At 41.0% G+C, this 26518-nt stretch overlaps 2 protein-coding genes across 2 annotated transcripts; both read right to left on the bottom strand.

The window, feature by feature from the left end:
* Positions 1–3826: 3826 nt before the first annotated feature.
* PRR18 (proline rich 18) lies at positions 3827–7424 on the bottom strand. Its single transcript, XM_039343551.1, has one exon. The coding sequence runs from the start codon at positions 5742–5744 to the stop codon at positions 4968–4970; it is 777 nt and encodes a 258-aa protein (XP_039199485.1). The 5' UTR covers positions 5745–7424; the 3' UTR covers positions 3827–4967.
* Positions 7425–7678: 254 nt separating this feature from the next.
* SFT2D1 (SFT2 domain containing 1) lies at positions 7679–23871 on the bottom strand. The gene is made up of 8 exons (XM_039343552.1): positions 23655–23871; positions 16286–16372; positions 13204–13286; positions 12684–12765; positions 11708–11743; positions 11295–11353; positions 9003–9032; positions 7679–8234 (listed from the first exon to the last, which is right to left on the bottom strand). The coding sequence occupies exons 1-8, from the start codon at positions 23715–23717 to the stop codon at positions 8195–8197; spliced, it is 480 nt and encodes a 159-aa protein (XP_039199486.1). The 5' UTR covers positions 23718–23871; the 3' UTR covers positions 7679–8194.
* Positions 23872–26518: the final 2647 nt, after the last annotated feature.

The following is a 26518-nucleotide window of genomic DNA, read 5'->3' as shown; positions in this document are numbered from 1 at the left end:
GATCTATCTGTATGGAAGTAGATTTGCGCTGTTTAGAAGAAAACCTATAGGACCAATGTTTCAACTAACAAAGTTTGGGGAGAGAACTCTGGTGCAGAGTTCCTTCCTTGATGAAGTTCAGCTTGAAACTGACAGAACATACAAGATGTGCTGCTTGTGATTGGAGATTGGAATGCCAAAACTGGAAATACAAGAATAAAATGCAGTTGGATGGTATGGCTTAGGAAGCTGAAATGAATAGGGGACTAATTTATCAATTTGTTCCACTCCAAAGGGTGCTGTGCTGATGACACTATCCTGACCCTTCCGGGTAAATATGTTATGTACTTCTGAGCACAAATGCTGTGTTCCAAGCCGAGTCTATAGTAGGAATATTTATATAAATAATTGCACGAATATGAATATATATACTATTACAAAAACACTTTAAGGCTTTCTTTATAAAAGCAAGACCACACTAAAGTGATTCCAGCTCCAACATGTGTTGGATGTCACATACATATGAAAGGGGCGGAACATGCCTTGCAATATAGTGATGCTGTTTTTATCACTTTGACAAAAGCAGCAGATTTATAGATGTATCTACATTTATAGATGTATCTGGCTGTAACGATGTCAGGAGCTGGCAGTGAAGGCTGCAAATGGCAATCACATGACCATGGAAAACTGTGACTGTGTGCCAGTTACCAATGTGTGCCAGTTGCCAAGTGTTTTGGGGATGCTGCCCCACATGATCCAGGGGATGCAGTGTCTGTCCTAAGTTCGAGGATCAATTGTAAACCTTTTTCAGTGCTGTTATAAATTTGAATGGTTGCTAAACAGGGCAGTTGTTAATCAAGGACTACCTGTGCAGCTTCCATACTCTAGTTTTGACAGAGTATCTCAGACAGGGCCATGTTAGTTTCTACCTATAAACCCATGAAGCGCTATAATTATGCAAATATTGGAGAAATTGTTCCTTGAAAATGGAGTACCAGTCTTTTCTGGGTAGGTTCAGGGAGGAAAGGAAAACAATGAACTGAGAAAAGTTCCAACAAGCGGTTCTCAACAAAATGATAACTTGTTTTGGTGTCTTTAATCCTATGTAGCCAGTAGATCTAGTTCCAGCTCTAAAAATTCATTGTGCATGAGGACACCCACTACTGTAACCTATTTCATGATCAATCAGTGGAGAAATTCTTTGACCAAGTGACAAAATTAGTGGACCAGAGGAATGCTGTGAATATAATTTACTTGGACTTCAGTAAGGCATTTGATAAAGTAGATCACAACCTACTATTTGATAAGATAGAAAAATGCGAGTTAGACAGCATCACCACCAGATGGATCCATAGCTGGCTGAGCGGCCGTACTCAGCGTGTGGTCCTCAATGGAACTGCATCTACATGGAGGGAAGTGCGTAGTGGGGTGCCCCAGGGCTCTGTTCTGGGCCCAGTGCTCTTCAACATCTTCATCAACGATTTGGATGAGGGGATAGATGGGGAACTTATCACATTTGCAGATGACACCAAGCTGGCAGGAATAGCCAACACTCCAGGCTTAAGATACAGGAGGATCTGGACAGACTTGAACACTGGGCGCTATCTAACAAAATGAAATTCAACGGTGAAAAAAGTAAGGTTCTACATTTAGGCAAGAAAAACCAAATGTACAGGTATAGTAGAGGGGTACCTTGCTCAATAGTAGTAACTGTGAGAGGGATCTCGGAGTCCTAGTGGACAATCACTTAAATATGAACCAGCAGTGTGCTGCAGCTGCCAAAAAAGCCAACACAGTGCTAGGCTGCATTAACAGAGGGATAGAATCAAGATCACGTGAAGTATTAATACCACTTTACAGTGCCTTGGTAAGGCCATACTTGGAATAGTGCATCCAGTTTTGGTCACCACGATGTAAAAAAGATGTTGTGACTCTAGAAAGAGTACAGAGAAGAGCAACAAAGATGATTAGGGGACTGGAGGTTAAAACATATAAGGAAAGGTTGATGGAATTGGGTATGTCTAGTTTAATGAAGAGAAGGACGAGGGGGGACATGATAGCAGTGTTCCAATATCTCAGGGGCTGGCACAAAAAGAGGGAGTCAAGCTATTTTCCAAAGCGCCTGAAGGCAGGACAAGAAGCAACGGGTGGAAACTAAGCAAGGAGAGAAGCAACCTAGAACTAAGGAGAAACTTCCTGACAGTTAGAACAATTAACCAGTGGAACAACCTGCCTCCAGAAGCGGTGAATGCTCCAACACTGGATGTTTTTAAGAAGAAACTGGACAGCCATTTGTCTGAAATGGTATAGGGTTTCCTCCCTGAGCAGGGGGTTGGACTCGATGACCTCCAAGGTCCCTTCCAACTTTATTAATATTATTATTATTAAATCAAGGCTTTGCAATTTCTGTCTCTCCTGTATGAGGGGCCATCATTTTCAAATTCAGAAATGTTTAACTTGCTCTCCCACTGAAAGAACAGCAAAGTGGTTGAAGGGGACTTAATTCCCCCCAGATTTTTGAAAATAAATCCCAGTTAGTGGGCCTCTATACTAGTTCTCCTATTTGCAAGCATCAACAATCCCCTATTGCTGCCTTATAACTTGAGCCATTCCACCTAATCTCTACAAGAAAAATCTGGCAAATGATCACCCAACTATCCCATGTAAAATTGGCAATGTCTATACCAGTGGTTCTCAACCTTTCTAATGCCGTGACCCCATAATACAGTTCCCCCATGTTGTGGTGACCCCCAACCACTTATACATCACTGGGTGCCAGGGGCGTGGCCAAAGAAAAGGGGGAAAAAATGGTGGACAGCCTTGTTTGGCGACCCCCTTGAAATGGTCGTTCGATCCCAAATGGGTTCCTGACTCACAGGTTGAGAACCACTGGTCTATACAAAATGTTTTTGTAACAAGCTTGCCGAGCGCATAATCCCAGCGTGCACCTTCCACAGAATAAGCAAGTTTCAGATTAGCTTGCTTGACTGCTGATCAGTATAAAAATCTCAACACCATCTGGCTGAGAAATATTTAAGTCCTTAAGAAGTTATCTTTACACTGTCATTATCAACTAGACAAGGCTGGGGAAGAATTTAGATGGCTTCTGTTGATCCTTGGCCTTCTCAAACTGATAATGCTGCTGCATGGGAGCATTTTTATGCAAATCAAATGTAAAAACAATGAATTATCTCTCACATTCCCATGTCAAAAGAAATCAAGCAGAAGCACTGTCTGGCTTCCTGCAGTTAATTTTTTATATTAGTAGCATCATTCTGGCTCCTGCCATTTGAAATTTTATCCCTCAGCTCTCACCCATGTTCATTTCACCCTATTCCAGGCTGGCCAGCAGGGGAATAGTGAGAGTTTGAAGTTTGCACATCTTCAATTGACCAAGATTGGAAGACACTATTCAGATGATAACATTATTTTAGCATATCCCAAATTGGCCTTTGCAGATGAGTAGGACCGGTAGTGTCCTCATCCCCACTCCCCAGGAATAACCTAGAGATTAGGTATACTAAAATAAAGCTGCTGGTTTTCATAAAAAATAATTTATTCTTTCTGATTTTGGCAAATAAATGGTGAAGCTATTGAAAAAAAATCTACTATAAATATTTAGGTATTTATTTCCAACTACTTGCTTTCTGGATAAATTGAGCTCTCATCAAAGTACAAACACTCCAATGAGATGAACACATTGATGTAAAAGAAAAGGATATATATGTAAGCCTCTTTACTGAAATAAAAAAATATGCAATTTTAACTTCGTCTGCTTTGCCAATGATGAATCCATTAGTGAATTTTCTGTGAAAATGTAAGATATTAAACAAAAGCACACACAATGTCTCACAAAGTTTTACTGTTTAATCAAATAAATAGAAATGTTGCAGGTTTACAAAATCACTGTGCTATTCTATATTTACAAAGTACTAATAAAAATATTTTTGTTTCAAACACTTTGAATAGAGACAGCATACTTTTTGTCTCTGTTGCGAGAATGAAAGTTAATACATAAACTTCAGAGTCACCCTCAGAGCACATCCAGAAAGTTTAAATAAACCATGGAGAATTTTTTTTTTCAATCTTCCTTTAACTCGCCTGGATCTCTGCATGCATTCAGATGTTATCCCCTTTTTCAGTAAGGTGAACTTGTCCCAAACATATTTGGAACAGATTCAAATTATACAGCAGTCCTCAATTTTTATATAGGTTAACAAAATAAAACAATGTGTTATAACAAATTGAATAGAGATGATAAAAATTGAACACACATATTTGGCTGTTATTAATAAAACCTATATACATTTGAGGCATTAAACTTACTTCATCATTCTTATCTTTCATGTTCAAACATTTAGACTACCTTAGCAAAGAACAACACACACAGATGAGTTGCATTCCTCTGTCTTTTTCCTTAACACTATGCAATGACATTTTTTTTAAAAAAATGCTGGATAGGGAACACTAATCCATTTAAGGAGTGAAGCAGATTTCGAGAAGCGGAGGTGAAGGGAGGATGCTCTTTTGGCAGACATATTTGACACATATCTTGGGAGACAATGGTAAGCGCCTTTCTGATGTGCTATCAGCAAAGAGATGGTGTTGACTGGGGAGTAACAATTCCTTCAAAGTGCATTTTACATAAAGCTACCGTTGTACAACGTGAGGCCACCTTGCTACCTTAGCAACCGCTGGTATTAGAATGGCAGGGCTTTCCGCCTGGGTGTTTCAGAAGAAAAGGCACAAAAAGAAAACCACACCCACCTCCCCAGGAAAGATCCGGAGCCGACAGAGGCTGAAATCCACCACATACAGTACGACCCATAAGTAGAAAGTGAGATTTTCCCCCGCAGGAATAAGCAAGAAAGCAACGGGGGAAAAGGAATGGTAAGCATTTTTATTCGCAAACGGTGCTTTTTCGGAAGAGCGCCTTGCCGAAGGGCCACGCCGGTTGTGAAAGGCTGAGGAAGCACAAGCCCGGCCGCTCAAAGGGTGCTCAAGTGAGGCAGGCTGTCCATCTTGCCCGCCCGGTCCCGGGCAGCGGCTCTTTCCACGCCACGGAGCCATTCGGTGCACTTGCGCACCAGCCCTTCGTCCGCCGTGAAGGCTCCGGGGTCGCCTGCCGCCTCGTCTTCCTCGTACTCCACGTCGTCGTAGCGGTGGCGCTCGTTCAGCAGCGACACCTGCAGCAAGGCGCGCAAGTCCCCCTCGGGCGACGAGGTTCCCGCCAGAGGACACCTGGAGGCGTCGGGGGAAGCGAAGCGGGCCACCCGCCCTCGCGGCCGCTGCTGCTTCTCCAGGCTCCGCCGCTGCAGGACCCGAATCGCCTCCGGGGGAAGGCTGAGCGAGAAGCGCAGCGAAGCCTCCCCGCGGCCTCCCGGCGCAGCGCAGAGGCTCTCGCAGGAGTGCGTGCCGGCGGCTGGCGGCCCCGAGCGGCCCCGGCTGCGAGACAAGGTAGCGCTCAAGGCTGCCGCTGCCGCCCCTCTTTCGGGCGGCGGGGCGTTCCTGCTGCCTTGGGCCGCTCGGCTGCGCGGCAGCTGCTTCTGCAGGGAGGCGCTGGGCCAGGAACTGGAGAAGCCGACGGACCGCTCGGAAGGCACGCCGCGCCCTTTCCGAGGAGGCTTGCCTGGAGCGAGAGGGGCCGTCGCCAGCACCGCCATCGGCTTTCGAGGAGCCGCCACTGGCGGCGACGGCTGGTGTGGCTTCCTCGATTGCAGTCGGGGGGCGGCCGAAGGTGGCGGCGCGATAGGAGGCAAGGACATGGCGGGGGAGACTTTTTCTCCTCCTCCTCCTCCTCCTGTGTCCGCGCTCAGCTGGGCATCTCTTCAAAGACTCGCCCACTCAAGCGGAATTCCCAGCCTTCGCCGAACCAGCCTGGCAGCTCCGCGCGCCACCGGGGCTCTGATGCTGCCGGTGAAAGAGACACGCGGCGGGTTGGACTTCGGAGGAGGAGCCGAGCGAGCGGCGACGGGCAGGCGAGGCTAGAGGGCTTTGATTAGGGCTGGCCGCAGAGCCAATCCGTTTCCTCAAGGCTGAAATTCGCCCCCTATCTAGCAAAGAGAGAAGAGCCGAGGCGGATCAAGCTACCGTAGAAGCTGGGCCCGTTTTTGAAGCTTCAGTTCCTCGACCCCCAAAAGGTAAAGGAGTGATCTACTACTGGGAATCTGCCCCAGCTCTGAAAAAAGTGGGACTTTTCGATTAGTTGATGCTGCTGGACCTACAACTTCCAATTCAAAACCCCCAAATTTACCAATTTCCTTGAAACACGAATCCCTCGTTGACAATAGCCTGTATTATAACAACCCTATTTGCTTCTAGATTGCGTGCTAGTAGCCTAGGTCGCTGCTATAGTGAGTCACGTTTCCCAGACGGAGCGAATTCAAACAATCTAAGTCATTGAAGCCTAACTGAGGTTAAGCCTTACTACATTTAGCCAATGCAGTCACTTGATGCTGCCTAGTTAAGTGCACTATGTAAGCAGACCACAGTGAAGTAGATTTATGCGTTCTGAGGTACCAGTAGGATGGCCTTAGAATGGCCTCCTGCTATGTAAATATATGTAAGTTCAGCATATGCCACTGTTATTTCCTTAAACTGGTTTTGCATTTATTGTTTTCCTGGTCACCGCTGACAACAAAGGAATTCCATGCAAACTATGAGGTTTCCTGTAAGAAGTCAAAACCTCTTCCTTATCAGCAAACATAGAAACCAAGGATGCTGGGTAGATGAAGGAAGGATCCCTCAATCACTAGGCCCTTTCCTAGAAGGCAAATATTGTCAGGCTACAACTTTTTTTCTTCCAAACTAAAGTCTATTTTAAAGAAACAGCCTATGGTTAATTGTTTTCATTGTTAAGTGTCTTCGGGTTCAGGATCGGCTAAAGCTTTAAAGATGTCCTGCCAAGAGAAAAAGGTGTGGGCGTTGGAGGAAGAGCAAGTACCAGAGCATGAGAATAAATAGAAGGCTGCAGAGGATGTGCTGGAAATTACCCTGGAGTCCAGTGTTAGTTTGCTTTTACTCATGAGTCAGCTGCCTGCCCCTCTTTTTTACAAGGGACTTTGCCACACTGGCCTATTACTTACTACTATATATTAGTGCATATAATCCCTCTGAAAGCAGAACAAGGAAATGGGAGTTTTAGCACTCTTGATCTTCATAATATATGGTGGTGGTGGTGAATTAAATTACTAGATAACAAGTTATTCATTTTGTGGCTTAACCCATTGTTTAAACTGCTAAATTGCTGAAACAAGCCTTCAGTTCCATCCAACAAACCATTAGCCACATAATTAAACGTAAGGGCTTTACTTGAATGTATCGATTTTACTTGAATGCTTCCTCTCCCAAGACCATTACTGGCATTGGAAGATGTGTATATGGGAGATTAATTCTAAAGTTACAGAAAAGAAAGTGGGCATGCTATAGATAAATTGTGAGTATATAAGTAGATATTACCTATTGTTTAAAATAAGCAAAATGTAAGCATTAACCTATGTTTGAGCCTGACCAAGTAATTTAATGGTAGTTCTAACAGCACTAGTGTAATCTACAGAACATCTCAACCATAAATACCATTAGACTGCATAATTTTAAATATTTTAATCACTGATTTAATATATTACTTTTAGTTAAATGTGTGTTAAGTATCACAGTATAAAAAGTTGGCATTTAAAATAAAGGAATAACACAAAGTTCCTGAATTTGGAAAGCACGTTTTTTATATAGTCTCATTTCCCCCCATGCTATCCATTGTTAATCATTTCTGAAGAGGCTCAGTAGGTATAACATAGTATAATTCTTCATTTTACAATTTGCAGTTTAATAGGACTTTGGAAAATAAAACAAATAATAGATGAATTGGAAAGATAAATATAAAAAATAAGGAACATGTATTTACATGCATTTTACCTGAAACTCAACAACCATATAATTTTAAGATTAAATCATGTTAGCAGACTTTCACCCAACAATTTTAAGACCACTGAGTGAGTAAAAAAATAATATTTTTAGAACAAGCATGGATTGAGGGGTCTTGTGATGGTATAAATGCCCTGGTTTTGTACTTTTTTTTTTTTTTTTAAGGTTCTTCTACTAATACAATTTAATCCCCGTTGTGAAGAAGGCTGTCACTGTTTCAGGACCTGAACCACTTGGAGTAATCCTAGGAGAAATGATGTAGGTTTCCAAGCACTGGAAAAAGTTCTGCTTCTCTTTAACTTAGACAAGAAGTGAAGCATTTCAATATAGCATCCCTTTAAAAGAAAAAGAAAAATCACTATGTGCAGCTTGTAGATATGATGCATTGATTTTTAAGGCTTTACCAAGTGGTATACAAATTAACTTCTAATTTAAAAAGCCTTCCCTTTCCCCATTCTTGATGCATGCAAAATGATACCGTTTCAGACAACCATTGTGCAATTATATAACCAAGCATTCATTTTTTAAAAAAATCAACATTTTACAGCCATTGTAATGGCAATTTTAATTTGCATTTGATTTCAAGTACATTAATTTTGTTCAAGGAATTTAACAAAATAAAATCAACTGAGGTCTGAAGCTTGGCAGGCCTCATACTGAAGACCAACGTGCTAGATACAGCTAGTCCTCAACTTACGACCACAACTGAGCCCAAAATTTCTGTTGCTAAGCAAGACATTTGTTAAGTGAGTTTGGCCCCATCTTACAATCTTTCTTCCCACAGTTGTTGTGAATCACCAGAGTCTTTATTAACCCAGTTTTTAAGCGAATCTGGCTTTCCCTTTGACTGCTTATCAGAAGGTCACAAAAAGGGATCACGTGACCCCGGAACACTGCAACTGTCATAAATATGAACCAGTTGCCAAGCATTCAAATTCTGATCACATGACCATGGGGGTGCTGCAACGGTCATTAGTGTGAAAAACGGCCCTAAATCACTTTTTTCAAATCACTGTTGTAACTTGTAGTAAGTTGAGGACTACCTGTAACTGCCACTCAGAATACACCTGATTACCTCCCACATAATAACTGCACAAATTTACCTTGCATATGGGATGTATGACAGACTGTACCTAAGAGAGAAAGAAGAGACATTATATTTTAGCATCCTTTTGCAGCTGTCCACAGAGAAATCAGTCTGCTACTGTAATAATTTCATATAATCAGCTACTCAGATTATACTTCAGAATAAAACAATAGATATGCCACTATAAGATTCCAAATTCTACCTTCCATTTCAGATTTTGCTCTAAACGTGTAGAAACTCAAAATAGTAAACAAATGTGATTGGTGCTATTGACTGATAAACGTCCTAGAAGGAAGGTTCAGTAAATACAGATTTTACTCCTCCCCATCAATTAATTCAAAATTCAGTGTGCATATAAACAAGAAATTGAAGTTGCCCATCTGGGCCAGGGGACAGGTCTTGTAAGTGATGGCATTCCTCAATAGGAACATTTTCTCTTGAGAGTATGGAGAGCCCCTAGTCTACGAGCATTCCAAAAAGAAGGCAAAGCAGCACTACTCCAGAGAGCATTTGGCCCTTCAGTTAAATGAAAAGTGACTGTGATGCATTAAGGTGGGGTTGTTGGTTTTTTTGCTACTGATTTTTATTTTCTCTATATGTTTCTAATGCATTATTTTGGGATTTGTTAATACCTGACCAATCCCATTTGGATTGGGATGCACTAGAAATATTGTAAAATGACTAATAATAAATACTGTTAATAAATAAATAAAGGATTGATCTATGGTCAATATCTGAAATGCCAAGTCTTTAAATTATGATCATGATTTGTTCATAATATGCTATGACAGCGGTTCTCAACCTATGGGTCGCGACCCCATTTGGGGTCGATCGACCATTTTTCGGGGGTCGCCAAAGGTGGCGATCCGCCATTTTCTCCCCTCCGGGGGCACCACCGCGCATGCGCGCCTCGCATGGGGCCGCCACCGCGCATGCACGCCGCGCATGGGGCCGCCACCGCGCATGCACGCCGCGCATGGGGGCAGCGCCACGCATGCACGCCTCGCATGGGGGCGCCGCGGCGTGTGCGCACCGTGCATGGGGCAGCCCCCCGCGCATGCGCGCTGCACATGGGGGCGCCGCCACGCATGCGTGCTGTGCATGCGCATAACGTTTGTGTGACGGGGGTCGCCGTCACACAAACGTTGAGAACCGCTGTGCTATGACATTTGTTTTGGCGGGTTTAATAAATATATCCTTTCCCAAAAGAAATACGAGCTATAGAGTTCTATGCACCAGCTAGAAATGGTAAGACACCCTGCTAAGCATGACATGTTCCAGAACATCCAACAACCCCTATGAAACTATGTACTGAAGAAACATATCAGTAAAAGAAAGAATATCCTTTAATCATCTTCTTGTTAGTGAATTTCTGTTTATTTATTTGTTAAATTTATTTGCTGCCCATCCGGCCATAGGGCTACTCTGGGTGACTTACAATAGTACAGTGGAAAAAATGATTAAAAAATGTAAACCCAATAATTGCAAAATAGTGAAACAATAAAAATAAGGGCTTTGGTGGCACAGTGATTAGAGTGCAATATTGCAGGCTAACTCATTGCTCACTGTCAGGAGTTCAATTCTGACCGACTTAAGGTTGACTTGGCCTTCCATCCATTTGAGATCGGTAAAAATGAAGACCCAGATTGTTGGGGGCAATAGGCTGGATCAGTATAGCGCTTAGATAGGGCTATAAAGCACTATGAAGCGGTATATAAGTCTAAGTGTTACTGCTAGTGCTAAAAATAAATAATGAAAGTATAACAGTATGAGTTAAAAGAGGGGGGGTGGGAGAGAAGGAAGCATGGGGGAGAAGTGGGTTCAGCTAATTAGTCCGGTAGCTACCTACAGACTTTCTGGAGACTAATAAGATAAGATAACCTTTATTGTCATTTTTTTTTTATTGTGGGCACAACGGCACACCTCAAAAATGAAATTTAGTTGCCCGCTCTCAAAGTGAAACACATACATGACACACACCTAAACATACTATGAACAACATATGTATAGACCCCCACCCCTACATATACATAGCAAATAAATATTAAATACTGTCCATCTTGAATATATAACAGAATGAGGAAGCTTGAGAGTTCACAAGGTTAATGCTGTATGGAATGAAACTATGGCTGAATCCCAGAGTTCCCCAAAACAATTTGAAAAGCATTTTTATTATTTAGTTCTAAGAATCCACAATGTTTCAAGTCACAATCACAAATAAAGTGACTACACTATTGGATTTGCATCGTTTGTAACAATAAAAGATTTGCATGACTAATAAACGATAAGAATTCAAAGAAAGCCTTACCAGGTCATTGCCAGGAACTGCAAAATGCAGAACAGCAGAGCTAACCCTTTCTTTTGCCACTAAGAAAGAGGAAAAGAACATGTGTTGAATTTGATAGTATTTTAAGAACAAAATGTGTTAACGTGGATCTTCTATTTCTGACTGAAAATTAAGCAAAGCAGGTAGCCACATAATTTCACTTTTCTATTAGAGGGAATAAGCAACAATATTAAGGTCACTCATGCATGCAGACTTAAATGACAAAGTATCATTCAATCTACGCCTATTTAACAGATCAAAAAACTGGGCAGAATTTACATTTGTCTAATATCGTAAGCTAGACAAGGTAAATCTTAAATAAGACACTAACTACAGCATCCAAAGCAAGTAAATTCATGCTGAAATGCACAAAATGTTTGACGAATAATACTTACCCAAAATGCAGCAAATAATGTGAGGATCAAAGAAAGCTGCTCAAGACAAAACAGAAACCAGATCAATGTGTATATACGTAGGATAGGGTTTGCAGTACTGGTAGTCCTTGAGTTATGATTGCAGTTGGGATCAGAATTTCTGTTGCTAACCGATACAGTTATAAATGGTTAACATCCCTCGACTGCATTGCTTAGCAATGGCAATCCCTGCAGTTTCCACTGCCCCTGTTAAGTGAGGATAGTGGGGCATTAAGTGAGCACCTCCTTGCAACTTCCTGCTGGCTTCCAACAAAGTCAGTGGGGAAGCTGGCAGGCATTTCCAAATCCCAGGCAGCTTGCAAGAAAGCCAGCAGGCAGGCAAGTGGCTTTGCTTGTGGGAAGCTGCCAGGGAAGGTCACAAATCATGATCATGTGACCGCAGGATGCTGCAACCATCATAAGTGCAAGCCAGTTGCCATCACATAACCACAGATGTGCTGGAATGGCCAGGACTTCGAGGACCAATCATAACTATTGCTCATTCAACGCCATTGTAACCTTGAACATTTGCTGCACCAGTGGTTGTTAACCTCATATTCCTGTATTGTCCTAGAACCTACAAAAAATTCACTGCAATTCTCAGAAACTTTTGCTACTGATCAGTAACTCTGTCTCATCATCCAGAGAAATTTCATGAAAGGACAAATATACCTCGTCCACAAAAGAATATCGCTTAACGAACCAAATAAGTTCAGTTATTCTGCTAATAAGCTAAAATAATAGAAGTGATAAATGCTTGCTAATTGTCAATATGCAACCAGAAGCATTCGGGGAGAGGGGACGAGAGGGCAAGTGACAAAACATGCAGTGCAGTCCACTGCTTAAGTATTTGAGTGCAACATTTTTTTTATAATTTTGGTGTCATTGTATTTATGAATGGACATCAATACCTGGAACTTTTATCTTTCTTTTCTTGATTTAAAACAAGCTAACTTACCAGCATAATAATTGTCACAATTAACCTTGTTGGTTCAAACATCTTTTTCAGCTGTCTCACTGGACCCATCAAGAAGCAAGTACTAGTTTGGAGAAAAAAAAATCAGAATTTTTTTTTTAATCTTCTCAGTCATAGCTGTTAGGGTCACCCAGTCCCTTTTTGCCCATATATGATTATAATAATTTATAGAATTCAATGTTTTTCCTTCATTCCACTCTATATAGCCTGTGTAGCTCTGAATAAAAATGATACAGAGCAAATTTTGAGGGTGTACTCAGATGGGGAGGGGAAACTGTTCCCTACAATTATATGAGTTGAAATTGCATTCATTGGTTAAAACCTACAGTTGCGTCCTGTCTGCTGGTTTTTTTTTTTTTTTACATCTGGTAATTGTACAGAATAAATTTCAAAAGAGCTCAGTTGTATATACAGAGAAGTATTTGCACTTTGCAAGTAATGTGGAAACACATAACTCTCATTAAAAAAAAAAGAGAGAGAGAAGACTACAAAAAGACCATACCTGGCTAAAGCAGCAATATTTCCCAAGGTATAGAACACGGCAAAGAGTTTTATTCCATTTGGAAGCCAGAGCAATCCTGTCCCCTACAATTAAAAAAAGCCAACTGTGAGGAGGTCTATAGTTTTATCAAACCAAAAATCAAGAGATATTATTACAGCATTACACTTTTCTAAAAAAATGAATATTTCGGGGTCACCAGGAGCTGTTAAGTCTTAGTGGGCAACAAATGAAACCAAACGTTATTGAAAAGAACTAAGAAAAATCTATGTGTTAAGTCCAATTTACAAAATACAGGCAGTTCTCGACCAAGACCACAATTGAGCACAAAATTTCCATCGATAAGCAAGGCAACGATTGAGTTTTGCCCAATTTTGCGGCCTTTCTTGCCACAATTGTTAAGTTAATTACTGCAGTTGTTAAATTAGTAACACAGCTATGTGAATCAAGCTTCCCCATTGACTTTGCTTGTCAGACGGTAGTAAAAGATGATCACATGACCCTGGGACACGGCAAACGTCATAAACACATGCCAGTTGCCAAGCAGGTGAATTCTGATCACATAGCCATGGGCATCTTACAATGGTTGTGTGAAAAATGGTCATAAGTCACTTTTTCCAGTGCTGTTGTAAATTCAAACAGTCACTAAATGAATGATTTTAAGTCAGGACTACCTGTACATGTAAATTGTTCTCACTGTAATTCATGATTTTGGAAGAGAGATGGCTTTCAATAGATCTGAAATTTCAAAGAATGCCCTTATGTATAGAAACAGGAATATTGTAGAGAACAAGGTTTCTAACATATCCAAAATCAATTAAATCTTAATGTCTAACTGAAGTTGATTCCTATGTCTTAAAGATAACCTGAATCCTGAAGCAAAGTCCTCTGCTCCTTTGTCCCTGGACCTCTGTCAACCTCTGGGGAAATCAGGGGTGTTAGGTTAAAGTACACCGAAACTCGAGCACTGTCATCTTCTTCTCTGCTTCCCCAGAGTTTGCTTTAGTTGCAAAAAACCCAAAGCTTTTTCCAGCTGCAGGAAGAGCAGGAACTTTGTCCTTTGGTTAATGGTACAGAAGCCAGCCTCCTCCAATGTTGCATCTTACTGAGATGAAGGAATACGTAGCCAAACTTACAAACTCTTTCGCCTTTAGAATGAATGACCAACATTGCATAAACACAAACTGAAGCAAGAATAAATACAAAACAAAGACCAGTCACTACATGGTAGTTTAAAATGAAGAAAGCAGCACCACAGTTCTGAAAACAGTCTGTTATCCAGTATTATATGAAATACTAATAGAAAGTGATCAAAGCAGTTTCTGTACGTATTACATTTTCCCCGAAAATAAGACCTACCCCGAAAATAAGACCTAGCTTGATTTTTACACATGCGCCCAATATAAGCCCTATCCTCAAAATAAGCTCTACTTAAGACCCCGCCCACTCCATTGCACCTGATTGCACGAGGTAGAGCGAGGAACACGGGTAAAAATCAACAGGACAGGAATGGAGGGATGAAGCTGCCCCATGCGCCCCAAACCCACTTACCTTAGGACAGTTGCAGCCAGGCCTCCCACACCCTGAACCTGTCTCGCTGGCTTACTTCTGCAGCTGCTCATCATTGCTTATGCACATTGGCCCTAGCCTCCATTTTGCCATCAGAGGCCTTCCGAAAAAACCTCTGCAGCTGAGAAACAAGCTTCAGATTGATGTGCATGGTGCCTGATGGCAAAATGGAAGCCGAGGGGGGGACACTGCGCATGTCAATCGGAGCTCATTTCTCGGCTGCAGAGGCTTTTCTGGAAGGCTTCTGATGGTGAAATGGAAGCCAGGGGGAACCGCACGTGTCAATCTGGAATTCTTTTCTCAGCTGCAGAGGCCTTTCCGGAAGACCTCTGATGGTAAAATAAAAGCCGGCGGGCACCGCACACATCAATCCAGAACCCATTTCTCGGCTGCAAAGGCCTTTCTGGAAGGCCTCTGATGGCGAAATGGAAGCTGGAGGGCATCGTGTGTGTCAATTGAGCTCGTTTTGCAGTCTCAGAGGCCTTTCTGGAGGCCAGGGATAACATGTATGAGTGGTGGCAAGCAGCCGCAGAAGTAGTGGGCTGGCGAGGCATATGTATTGAGGCATGGGAGGCCTGGCTGCGGCGGTCCTAAGGTAAGTGGGTAAGACATCACCTGAAAATAAGAGCTGGTGCCTCTTTTGGAGGCAAAATAAATATAAGGCCGGATCTTATTTTCGAGGAAACACGGTAGATATGGCTTGACTGATGAAATCCCAGTATCGACTAGCATTTTTTCTGACAGCCTTGAAAGCTTTCTCTTGATGACTTACAAAGATGGTACTAGTGAACAGTTAGGTTTGCTGCAGATAATTTTTTTTAGGAATTATTTGAGCTACAGTATATATACTAAAGTTATATATATATAAAAGGAAAAAAATATTGTTCTCTGTAAGTCTTGCATCTGCTTTCCCTAACCCAGTGCTCTTCAAACATAACTGGGCTATAATCTCTGACACCCCCAAGCCACCATAAATAGCAGTATGGAAAATTGAATTTGTGAACCAATACATGTAGAGACCTGGAAGGCTGCCCTATAAGGTTACAAATCTACTCTTCTGGCTGCTTTTTGCTTAAATGATATCCCGCATGTAGAAAATCTGATTCCCAGGAGAAGCTAGTATTTTGATATGGTAAAGTACTAGAGGCTGCACTATGTACTTTTTCCTAAGGTATTGACTAATCATTCTATACCAGTGGTTCTCAACCTTTTTATACGGCGACCCCCGGCCACACGGACGCGGCGCGCATGCGCGGCGGCACCCCCATGCGTGGCGCGCATGCGCGGCAGCGCCCATGCACGGCACCGCCCCTGAGGGGGGGAAATGGCGGATCGCGTTGTTTGGCGACCCCCGTAAAATGTTCGTTCGACCCCAAATGGGGTCGCGACCCAAAGGTTGAGAACCGCTGTTCTATACCAACTCCATATATCAATACAATATTAGCCCAAGAACAGAGATGAATATTAAAACATAAAAAGAGGATTTTTTTCTGTGTTTCATGAAATATTTACTTACAAGGAGAGAACACAAAACGCCGCATGCGAAACATATTGCAAACCATTTCACTCGAGTACTAAAACTCAGGGATGATGCATCAAGGACCTATGGGTGAAGAAATAAATAAATCAGATTTTAATAGTAGGACAGAAATTTTTACTAATAAAACATCTTTAACAATGCAAACTTCAAAATGCTCAAATAAATAACAGAAAGGTACTTGCTCTTAAAGCCACAAGTATTCTTCCATTTCACAAATTGATTTAAAAAATATACACTTTATATGTAAATATTTATTACTTTTTCCAAAGACAAGCTTGCATGCTCACTTTAAATTAAATACTTAAACAATTAAAAATTTCTATTTTATTTACTATAGTATGATGAACAAAATATAGACTAGCAGAATTAGAACGTTACTTATTGGTGATAAAAGTGCTTTTTTCACATTTCTGTTTCTAAAAGTGATTCATTAGAAGCATTAGGAATAAATGGATGACAACATAATATTTAGGCAGGTACCACTTTCAAACATGTAACTTGTTTTTCAAATAATTCTTTTGATATATTTAAGAATATACATAAACACTGAAATCACACACACACACACTGTATGTATGTATGTATGTATGTATGTATGTATGTATGTATGTATATATCCCAATCACGTTATTCATTGTATACATAAAATACTAATCAGAACAAAAATCTAATTCCATTATTAAATTATTAAGTGCAAATGGTCAAAAAAAATTTTACATCACTTTTATTGAACATATGGGAATATTATTAGTTAAGTGAATATACTGTGCTGTTATTATCATTTAGAGACTACAATTGTATTAATTTAATACAATTAAATTAACCAAACAATAACCAAAATAATATTGAATCAAGGCCAAAATGCCTTTCAGTCAAGTTCTGCTTAAAGCAGCTTCTGGAAAGCAGTCAGAGTTGAAGCCAACTAAATGTCCACTGAGAGGTGTTCCAAAGGACTTGTGCAACCACTGAAAAGCAACAACGCTTTGCCTTGGTCTCCTCACCAGTTATCATTCATAGTTTTTCCCGAGTAGGTCAAACCAGTCGAACCATTACCAATGGGAGAATGCAGTCCTGCAATTAGAGGTGCAAAGCCATTCACTGCGCCCAGAAGCTAGTTGGAAACCAGTGCAGGGACCAAATATTGTTTGAATATCATCCTTGGGCTTCTATATTCTCACTCAATTGCAACTTCTGAATAATCTTCAGAGCATGTTGCATAGTCCAAGTGAGTGGTAATGAAGGCATAAGTTGCTTTAACAAGATCCTTCCACTTGATAAGCTCAACAACTGGTATAGTAGCTTAAGCTGGAAACCCACTCCATCCCCAGCCATGGCCCCCACCTGCTGTTTCACAGGAGCTGTGAGTTCAGAGGAATGTTCAAGTTGCAGACCTACTCCTTCCAGATAATGCCATGACAGTCAAGAAACGTCACTGGAGCAGACAGAGAATCCTGATGGGCCAATAACAACTTCACCTTAATAAAATTTATTGACACCCATTCTCTCCCATTCAGAATTTCACAACCTCCAGGCATCGAAGGGGATTCAAAAGCACCATTAGTCTAGCCTGAGGTAGCAATGTAAAACTGAGTATCAAACCTCTGGGCAACCTCCCATTGGCTTCATGTGAATGTAAAAGAACCATCTTTTGTATCCCAAAAGATGTAGCAATTAAACTGATCTCTCTTGCTCTCATCATTTATTTATTTATTTATTTATTTATTTATTTATGAATGAGATTTGTATACCGCTTTAAGTGCAAGCACTCTCTAAGCAGTGTACACCAGTAAGCAATGTATATATATATATATATATATATATATATATATATATATATATATATATATATATATATACATATTTACATTGCCCCCAACAATCTGGGTCCTCATTTTACTTACCCCAGAAGGATGGAAGGCTGAGTCAACCTTGAGCCGGTGAGATTTGAACCGCTGACCTGCTGAACACAGTCAGCTAAAATGGCCTGCAGTACTGCACTCTAACTGCTGCGCTACCTCATGCCCAAATAGAACCAAATAGAAGAACCATTCTCTAAGGCAGGGGTTGCCAACCTTTCTGGGTTGGTGGCCTGATGAGAAAGGGAGGGACAGGCACCTTTATGTGCTCATGTGCACACATGCAAATGTGGCTGCATGTGCATGAACAGGGCCGTGAGTATGCACGCTCCGCAAATGTGGCTGCTTGCCTAGTGCCAGCGAGAGGCTCGCTGCTTGCCTAGTGCCGGTGTGAGACTCGCAGCTCAGCTAGCGTCGGCGCAAGCATAGGGTGAGCATGCACACATGGCCAGCATGCACTGGCCAGCCACTCACATGGCCCAATGGCCAAGAGGCCACGGCCCGGTAGTAGAGCCGCAGCCCATAGGTTGGGGGCCTCTGCTCTAAAGAAGGAGCATAACTTGTAATACAATTAACCCAATCCCTAAAAGCAGTTCAGAAAGATACAATGATCTATAGTAATGAAGGCAATAGAAAGAATTAAAAGGATCAAACTGAGACACTTCCACTAGCAGATCCTAACAAAGATTATTTATGCAATCAATGCCAATTTTTTTCAAGAGTCCAGAATTTTCCATAAGCATGTTTTAAAAATTACAAGGCAGAACAGATTTGTGTTCATTTCCATTTATTTGTTTGGGTCTTAATAGTTATATGTGCACATAGAAAGAATCCTATTACAATTTAACTATCACACAAAGAAAACAATTAAACAATTAAAATCAAGAACCAATTAGGTGGGTGCAATTAATATAACCTTCACAGTGATTTGCAAGGTGTCAATTCCTAAAGCCAGATCTTAATGTTCAAGAAGACAGTCCGCACAAGCACACATATACATACAATTTTCCAAAATTGTCACAGTAACTAAAGGTAAATGATTAGAAATGATTCCCCTTATTCACAGTAATGAATGGGAAAGTTTCAAACCGTAATAGTATATAGCTTACCTTTTCCAGTTCAAATGTTTTTCCTTATATAGGCAGCACAGAGAAAAGAACATTAAAAATTTAACAAGCGTATATGTAGGAAAACTATTCTTCCCTGAATAAGATCTACACATTCCTAAATATCTAAAGATATTTAGATATTTAATATCTAAATAAATTTAAATAAAATAAATAAATCTAAAGAAATTTGTTCACCTTAAATGCATCAAACAAATCTCCCCCAAATGAAAAAATCAGGAGAGCCTGAACTAAGGAAAGAAATCATATTTACTTAATTGCAAGAGGGAACTTAATTGCTACAACATGGTTCGGAGTACTTTGAGATCCAATACTAAAAATGGCCAGCTTCTGGACTCACATGACGTCCTGAAATTCAAGAATGACCTAGTTAAACATATTGTGCAGACAAACAAACTAACAAAAAACACTTTGCTGTGGTTGCTGTGAAAAAAAGATAAACTCATGCTGGGATAATTAAGAATCGAAAACAAAACTGCTATTATCAAAGTGTATCTGTATAATTTTGTCTTGCAACCACACATTTGGAATATTATGCTGTATGAAGTTCTGGTCATAGCAACTCTAACACTGCAGAATGTTAAAAGAGACAGAAAAGAGGAAAGCAGTGATGGAAGTAGAACAGCTCCACGAAGAAAAATTAAAACTGAACCAGCTTAAAAAAAATAAAAGAGAGGCGTGATAGAAATGTATAAAATATTTATGATATGAAGAACTCCCCCCCCCCCTCACAGTATTGGCCCTCAGGGCCTTCCAGTACAATTGAATGATGGCAATTAGGAAAGATAAATGGAAGTACTTTGCATTGCACTTAAAACTAAAGGTCTCAGGATCATGAGATATACTGATAACACCCATGGAGGGCAAGACTTTTAATTGATATAAAATATCTATCAATATGAATTACTGAGGAATGTGAATATCAAGTTACTATTGCCCTCATATCCTATTTGTGGGCTTTGGGTTTTTGAAGATGATGGTTCCAAATGAATAAATTTTTATATTTACATTATGCCTTTTTTCCATGATACTTAATTCTTCCATCGATGCATGTAAAGGCTTAACAGTCTGGATCTCTCTGGTGGCATTTTTGAATATTTGAGTAATTTAATTCAATCAGCCCTGTTTAATTCTAGAGGTCTCTAGAAGAGGCAGCTCTTATTAAAGTTACTAATTCTTGGTAAGCACCATGGCATCATTTATATTACTTATACTTTAATTCAGAAATAGACAGAAAGGCAGGAGGGAGCTTGCTTCTAGGAAAAGATGTTGGATGTTGATAGGTGGCAGGGAAAAATGTTATTTGAAGCTGTTCTTATCTTCAAAAGGGGGAAAAAAAACTACAGATCCAATAAGGTTGCCAATGGACAAAACTGTGGAATAGATTAAGCAATCAATTTGTGAGGTTTTTTTTTAGAAAGCAATACATGACAGGAAGAACCATAAATTTATCAAAAATAAATTATGCTAGTTCACTTGATCTACATTTTTGATAAATAGTTGATCACAGGAATGCAGTGGATACGGTACACTTTGTATTCAACAAAGATCTGAAAAATTTCTCATGGAGTTTCAATAGAGAAAGTATCAAAATGTGGCTGGGCCATGCTATCTTGTTACCCTATTCAGCTGTGCCTGATTCTCAGAGATTCTTTGGACAAGTCCCTGCAACTTTCTTGGCAAGGTTTTTGAGAAGTGGTTTTCCCTTGACTCCCTAAGACATGGGTGTCCCTTGCCATGTCACGTGACGTGTTGCGACTTTTTTTGCATTGTCGGAGCTGAGCTGGGCGCGGCTTCCATATGATGCAACCGGCCCTCGGGCTGGCCATTTGACAGCCCTGCCCTAAGACTAAGAAAAAGCAATTAGCCCAACTTTGCCCAGATGGCTTTGTATCCAAACAAGGATTAAAACTCAGTCTTCTGGTTTCTAGCCTAATGTGTTAACAACTCCACCAGACTGGCTCTCTTTGTTATCTTTAGGTGGGTACTGAGGGAAGTTAGCCCAGAGAAGGAAATATTAAAAGGGCAGAAAAATATATTTTTCCTCAAAAGAACTTTTTAAAACCAAGCCTCGCCCCAAATCTATCTCTCTGCCCCAAGCAAGAGCTAGCCCCATACAAATGCAAATGTAAAACCATCAGAAAGTTGAAGCCAGAGCACTCAAGAAGACAAAGAGAAAATCTGCATGCCCCCACCCAAACTCTAGGAGTCATTAGCCCCATCACCTGGGAAGCAGGATGTGATAATAGATATCAAGGCCTAGAAAAACACTCAAGAAATAGCCTCAAGGTTCATGCCACAGGAACAGGAAACTATTCCAAACAAGGCTAGAGGGGATATAAAAACCTACTGCCCATGTGCTCAACCCCTCTTTCCTTTCCTCTCCTCTCCTCTTTCTTGCAAGGACCATCTTTCTGCTTCTTCAATAAACTGTAACCTTCTTCCCAAAGCAGTCGCCATGTTGCTTATTTATCCCCAGCTTGGATGAACCAGGATGAAGACTTACTTCTGATAGTACAAAGCTAGTTGAACAATCATACCCATTAAGTGCTTCTGAATGGCTTGCATTGATCTGGAAGTGGTGAGTGGCATACTGCAGGGTAATAATCTGTGCAATATCGAAGTGCATATATTGTGGGGAACTATGTCAGGCAGCAGAACATGGGCAATGGATAGATCAAAAGATGAACATGAACCAGCAGTGTCATACAGTTGCAAAAATGCAATCCATGTCTACATTAAATAAGTACAATGGCAAGACCAAGACAAGTCATTGTTCCTCTATTTGTGATGGTCATGCTGCACTTAGAGCATTCCATCAAGCTCTGGATATTGGATTTAGGAAAAATGATAGTAAACAGCTACGTATCCAGGAGATGACAATCTAGATCAGTGGTGGGATTCAGCCGGTTCGCGCCACTTCGGCAGAACCGGTAGCTAATTTTTTATTGCTCAGGCCCAGAATGGACTTCCGGAAATGGCATCCACACAGAGAACCGGTTGTTCACATATTTGAATCCCACCACCGGTCCAGATGATAAAAGGCCTGAAAGGAAAGCTTACCAGAAATGGTTGGGAGCATTTGGTACTTTTAGCCAGAAGAAGAGAAACATCTAATGAAACCTGACAGTTAACTTCAGGTATTGAAAGAATGTGAAATATGAGTAGCATTGTTCAGCATTGTCCCAGGACAAGTCATAATTAATTTACATTACAAGGAAGTATATTTCATTTCAATATGAGAAAAAAATTCTGACCAAAACAGCTGTTCTACAATAGAACAGATTGTCTTGTGATTAAACAGTAGGCTGGATAGAGAGCTATCAAAAGCTGTACTGAACTTTCTGAAGCATTTCATTTCAGCTCTATATATCACAACAGAAACTCGTCAACAGCTTCTGAGAACAGCTTTCCCAGGTTTCTGAAGGCGGCCTTTCCCAAATATGCTTGGGAGGCATAAAATCTGATAAGCCCTGAAGCCAAAGCAGAGATTTACCATTCTGCTTACTGCCTTCTCAACAGAATCAACCCACATGACAAACACCTGATAACCCACTCACCACCGCCTGTATCTGTCATAATGGGAAAAAACATTTTTGAAAATAAATATAAAAGCTGTTATAATTTACAGATCTTTCCCTCTGCCATCTAAATAATACAAGTTTTTATTTTCACTCAGCAGGCAATAACTTCCCTCCGACTCAGTTTTAATCAAACTCCTTTTAGCCCTATTACTTTTTGTTCCTTGCTGGCATCCAGACTGGTAAAAGCAGTTATGTGTGTGTGTGGGGAGGGGGAGGAGTGGAGAGAAAGAGGGAGAGAGATACTTTATCCAGCTAATTCAGAGTAGCCTACTAGATTGAGCTTTCATAGCCTAGCGCCGGAGTCTTCGAACTTGGCCCTTTTATGACATGTGGACTTCAACTCCCAGAATTCCTCAGCCAGACATGCTGGCTGAGGAATTCTGGGAGTTGAAGTCCACAAGTCATAAAAGGGCTAAGCTTGAAGACCCCTGGCCTAGCGTTTCCCCGTGTACAAATACCATAGTCCGCACTGAAAGGATCCCGCCGGCAGAGAATGATGGAGCCTATGATCCTGGGAATCTAGAGGAGGCCAGTATGGCCAGAGGACAGACTCCTATGCTGTGGTACCATCTGTATTTCCCAGAAGCCATCCGCCATTGGCTTTTGCAAGTTGCTTGCTCTCTAGTAATGCTACACAGGAATGCAACGCTGCGTTAGTCTTGAGGAAGCGGTGCATCCCACCAGGGCGGCCTGAAAACCCGGCCAGAATCCCCGGAGCTAAAGTGGGAAACGCGAAGGGACTCTCTCTCGCCTTCCCACCCCCCCCCCCCAGCCACACCTGCGATGTCAGGCCCTGCTCCTCGTCGTCCTCTCCTCTCAGCACCCGCCGCAGCTTCTCCATCGCCACGACAGCACGCTCCGCGCCTCTGATCCCTTCGAAAAACAACCCCCAAACCCCGCCAAGCCTGAGTGCTTCGGTTGGAACAGCTCCTCTTCCCTCTAAGGAAGCGTCAAACCGGGAGCTGGGAGAACGGAACCGGAATTCAGGGAGCGGGGAGGGGCCTGGAAACCTCCCTTGTGACTTCACTGGTTCGCCTTTGTTCCTAATTGCTGGCGAATGCCGTTTCTGGTTCTTCCCGGGATAACTGCTACCGGTAGTCCTGCTTCCCGTATATGCTGTTGAATAGCGACCTCCTAATAGTACTCAACGAGCAGGTGCTCTGAGGTTCTTTGTGATACAGTCGGTGATTCCGAAGCCGCCCCTGTTCCAACATTTACGGTCCGCCACTGTCAATCCAGCTACCTGCCCAAAGTGATCCAAGCAAAAGTGTAACTGGCTGAGACAAGCTACGTTACAGAGCTTGAGCTACTCTGGAAAGGTTGGGAACGAGGCTTGGAAGGTGCAGTTTGTCTGTTGGACGATCCAAACTATGTAACAAAAGTGGGATTTCAATCCTGCTCGCTGTTGATGGAGCAAAGGGCCATTCTCTTCCCTTTTTGTGATATATAAACACAGTATACCTACTGTGTAAAGCACTGGTTCTCAACCTATGGGTTGGGACCCCATTTGGGGTCCAACGACCATTTCATGGGGGTCGCCAAACCACGCTGTCCGCCATTTTTTTCCCTTTTCCCCAGCTGTCCTACTCCCTCTTACTGGTGGCCACACCCACTTGGGGGTCATCACAACATGGGGAACTGTATTATGGGGTCACGGCATTAGAAAGGTTGAGAACCACTGGTGTAAAGAGTCGCTTACAACCTGGCGCCTAAAAATAAACAGAATAAACGGTAGGACTGTCACCGAACAGGCAGAATGCAACAATACATTATGTGCCAGCAAATCGTTGTCGACTCTAGGTTTTCCGCATGAGCAACAATATAAGCCAAGCATAATTTCATGGAAAATCTCCTTTGACACTGCCCGATAATGCCCCATATTCAGAACCTCGCATTACTTTTATCGTTCACTAATTCACCTAATCTGTCATAAGCAGTGAAATCAATCACACTTTTTCTTTTCTGTATGAATATATATATTTCTAAATATAGAGACAGCCTGAAACCATTTATTTAACACAGACTTTTTTCAAAATTACCCAAAATTTACATTCCCTTTTCATACTGGCAGCTCAATGTCCCAATCAGTTTTCTCTATTGTCTCATCTTGTTTCTACCTATCCATTCATGTATCCCAGGGGTCTTCCAACTTGGCCCTTTTATGACTTGTGGACTTCAACTCCCAGAATTCCAACGCTGGCTGAGGAATTCTGAGAGTTGAAGTCCACAAGTCATAAAAGGGCTAAGTTGGAAGACCCCTGAGGAATCCTAACTGAATATTATCACCCCTGCCCCCATCACATTCATTCAGAGCTTTGTATGGTTTTCCCCTACATTTCTCTGATTCTTTCATTCCATTGCATTCTGGAACGTAATTTATATTAATCACCAACCCATGAAATCATATGCTCACATACAACACAATCTAGATCAACATTTCTCAGTCTTTTAAACTTTTCAAGATTATGGGTCACTGATTGTGGTAATAACAATTTCATAATTTCTGATTTTTACTTTTGTGCTTTTAAATCAATTTTTGACTCCTGGCATTTGCTGGTTCTGCAGTTTTCTTAACTTTTCTAAAGTCGTTTGCCTAAGTATTCTTCCTCAATTTGGGAGACGATGTCTGGCCAAATGTCACCCAATTAGCTTTTTTGCCCATGATTGGCTCCCAGGTTTTTGTAGAAAGATAGAAAAGCCTTAGTCACACCCATTCCATGTGTAGCTTTCTTCACTGGGGAGATAGAGCTGGTCAGTCTGAGCATATTTTTGTTAATATTGCCACAAGTGCAGCCAAAGTACCAAGAACTTTATCCATACAGGAAGAAGATATATATGTAGCTTTGTGTGTTCTCTTTAAGACCAATTAGCATCCATAGGAAGAAACAAAAATCACATCATGGAACAGCTTTGTTTCAGAAAATTAGTTTTCTATATTAAGGCCATTTCACGGCTATATAAAATCTGGAGGCAGTCACCATCACATATTGCTGTGCTTCCCAACATATAGAGAATTAGTTCATAAATATATTTGGGGGTGCATTTAATTATCTATATAATAAAACAACAAAATTTATGTACAACCAGACTACATCCCAGGAGCTAAATTTCTGTAATTCAGAAATCACTCGCTTTTCCATAGTCAAGTATCTAGAATCAATTGTTTTGTTATTTTCCTTAAAATATGTAAAAGTAGCAACTGTTATTTTTATATAAAAGTTATATATATATAGTAATAAAATGCACTTTTGCCCTATTCTAATGATGCAAAGCTTTTTATTATATATGCGGGAATTTGATCTAAGGATGCCTATAGTGAATTAATAGATTGATTACTTTTGAAACCTCAGTTTTGTGAAGAGAATTCTGATTACCTGTCTTTTCTTTTTATAGAGAAATATGTGCACTCTTCCATCATTAAGAACAAAATTTAATTATCCTGAAAAATCTGATAAAGTTTAGGAAATAGTAATAGCTTACTATTTTTACACCCATACTCTTTTTATTAACCAATACAACCCAATCAACATAAGTAAATAATAATACAAAAGAAAATACATGTCTATTTTCACTGTAATGTTGGCCTGAAAATTGAAACATCGTATTGAGAAAGAAAAAATAGATCTCATTTGTAAGAAGTTC

Source organism: Crotalus tigris, unplaced genomic scaffold (genome assembly GCF_016545835.1).
Source record: "Crotalus tigris isolate CLP2741 ecotype Arizona unplaced genomic scaffold, ASM1654583v1 scf7180000017863.408763, whole genome shotgun sequence".
NCBI lineage: Eukaryota > Metazoa > Chordata > Lepidosauria > Squamata > Viperidae > Crotalus > Crotalus tigris.
This window is presented reverse-complemented; position numbering and strand designations above follow the sequence as displayed.

Excerpts from the sequence above, each read along its gene's own strand:
- PRR18 (XM_039343551.1), bottom strand. The coding sequence starts at position 5,744 with ATGTCCTTGCCTCCTATCGCGCCGCCACCTTCGGCCGCCCCCCGACTG.
- SFT2D1 (XM_039343552.1), bottom strand. The coding sequence starts at position 23,717 with ATGGAGAAGCTGCGGCGGGTGCTGAGAGGAGAGGACGACGAGGAGCAG. Across the intron at positions 16,373-23,654 it reads AGCAGGGCCTGACATCGCAG|GTCCTTGATGCATCATCCCT; the intron begins GTGTGGCTGGGG and ends CTTCACCCATAG. Across the intron at positions 11,354-11,707 it reads CATTATTTGCTGCATTTTGG|TGGCAAAAGAAAGGGTTAGC; the intron begins GTAAGTATTATT and ends CCTCTTTCTTAG.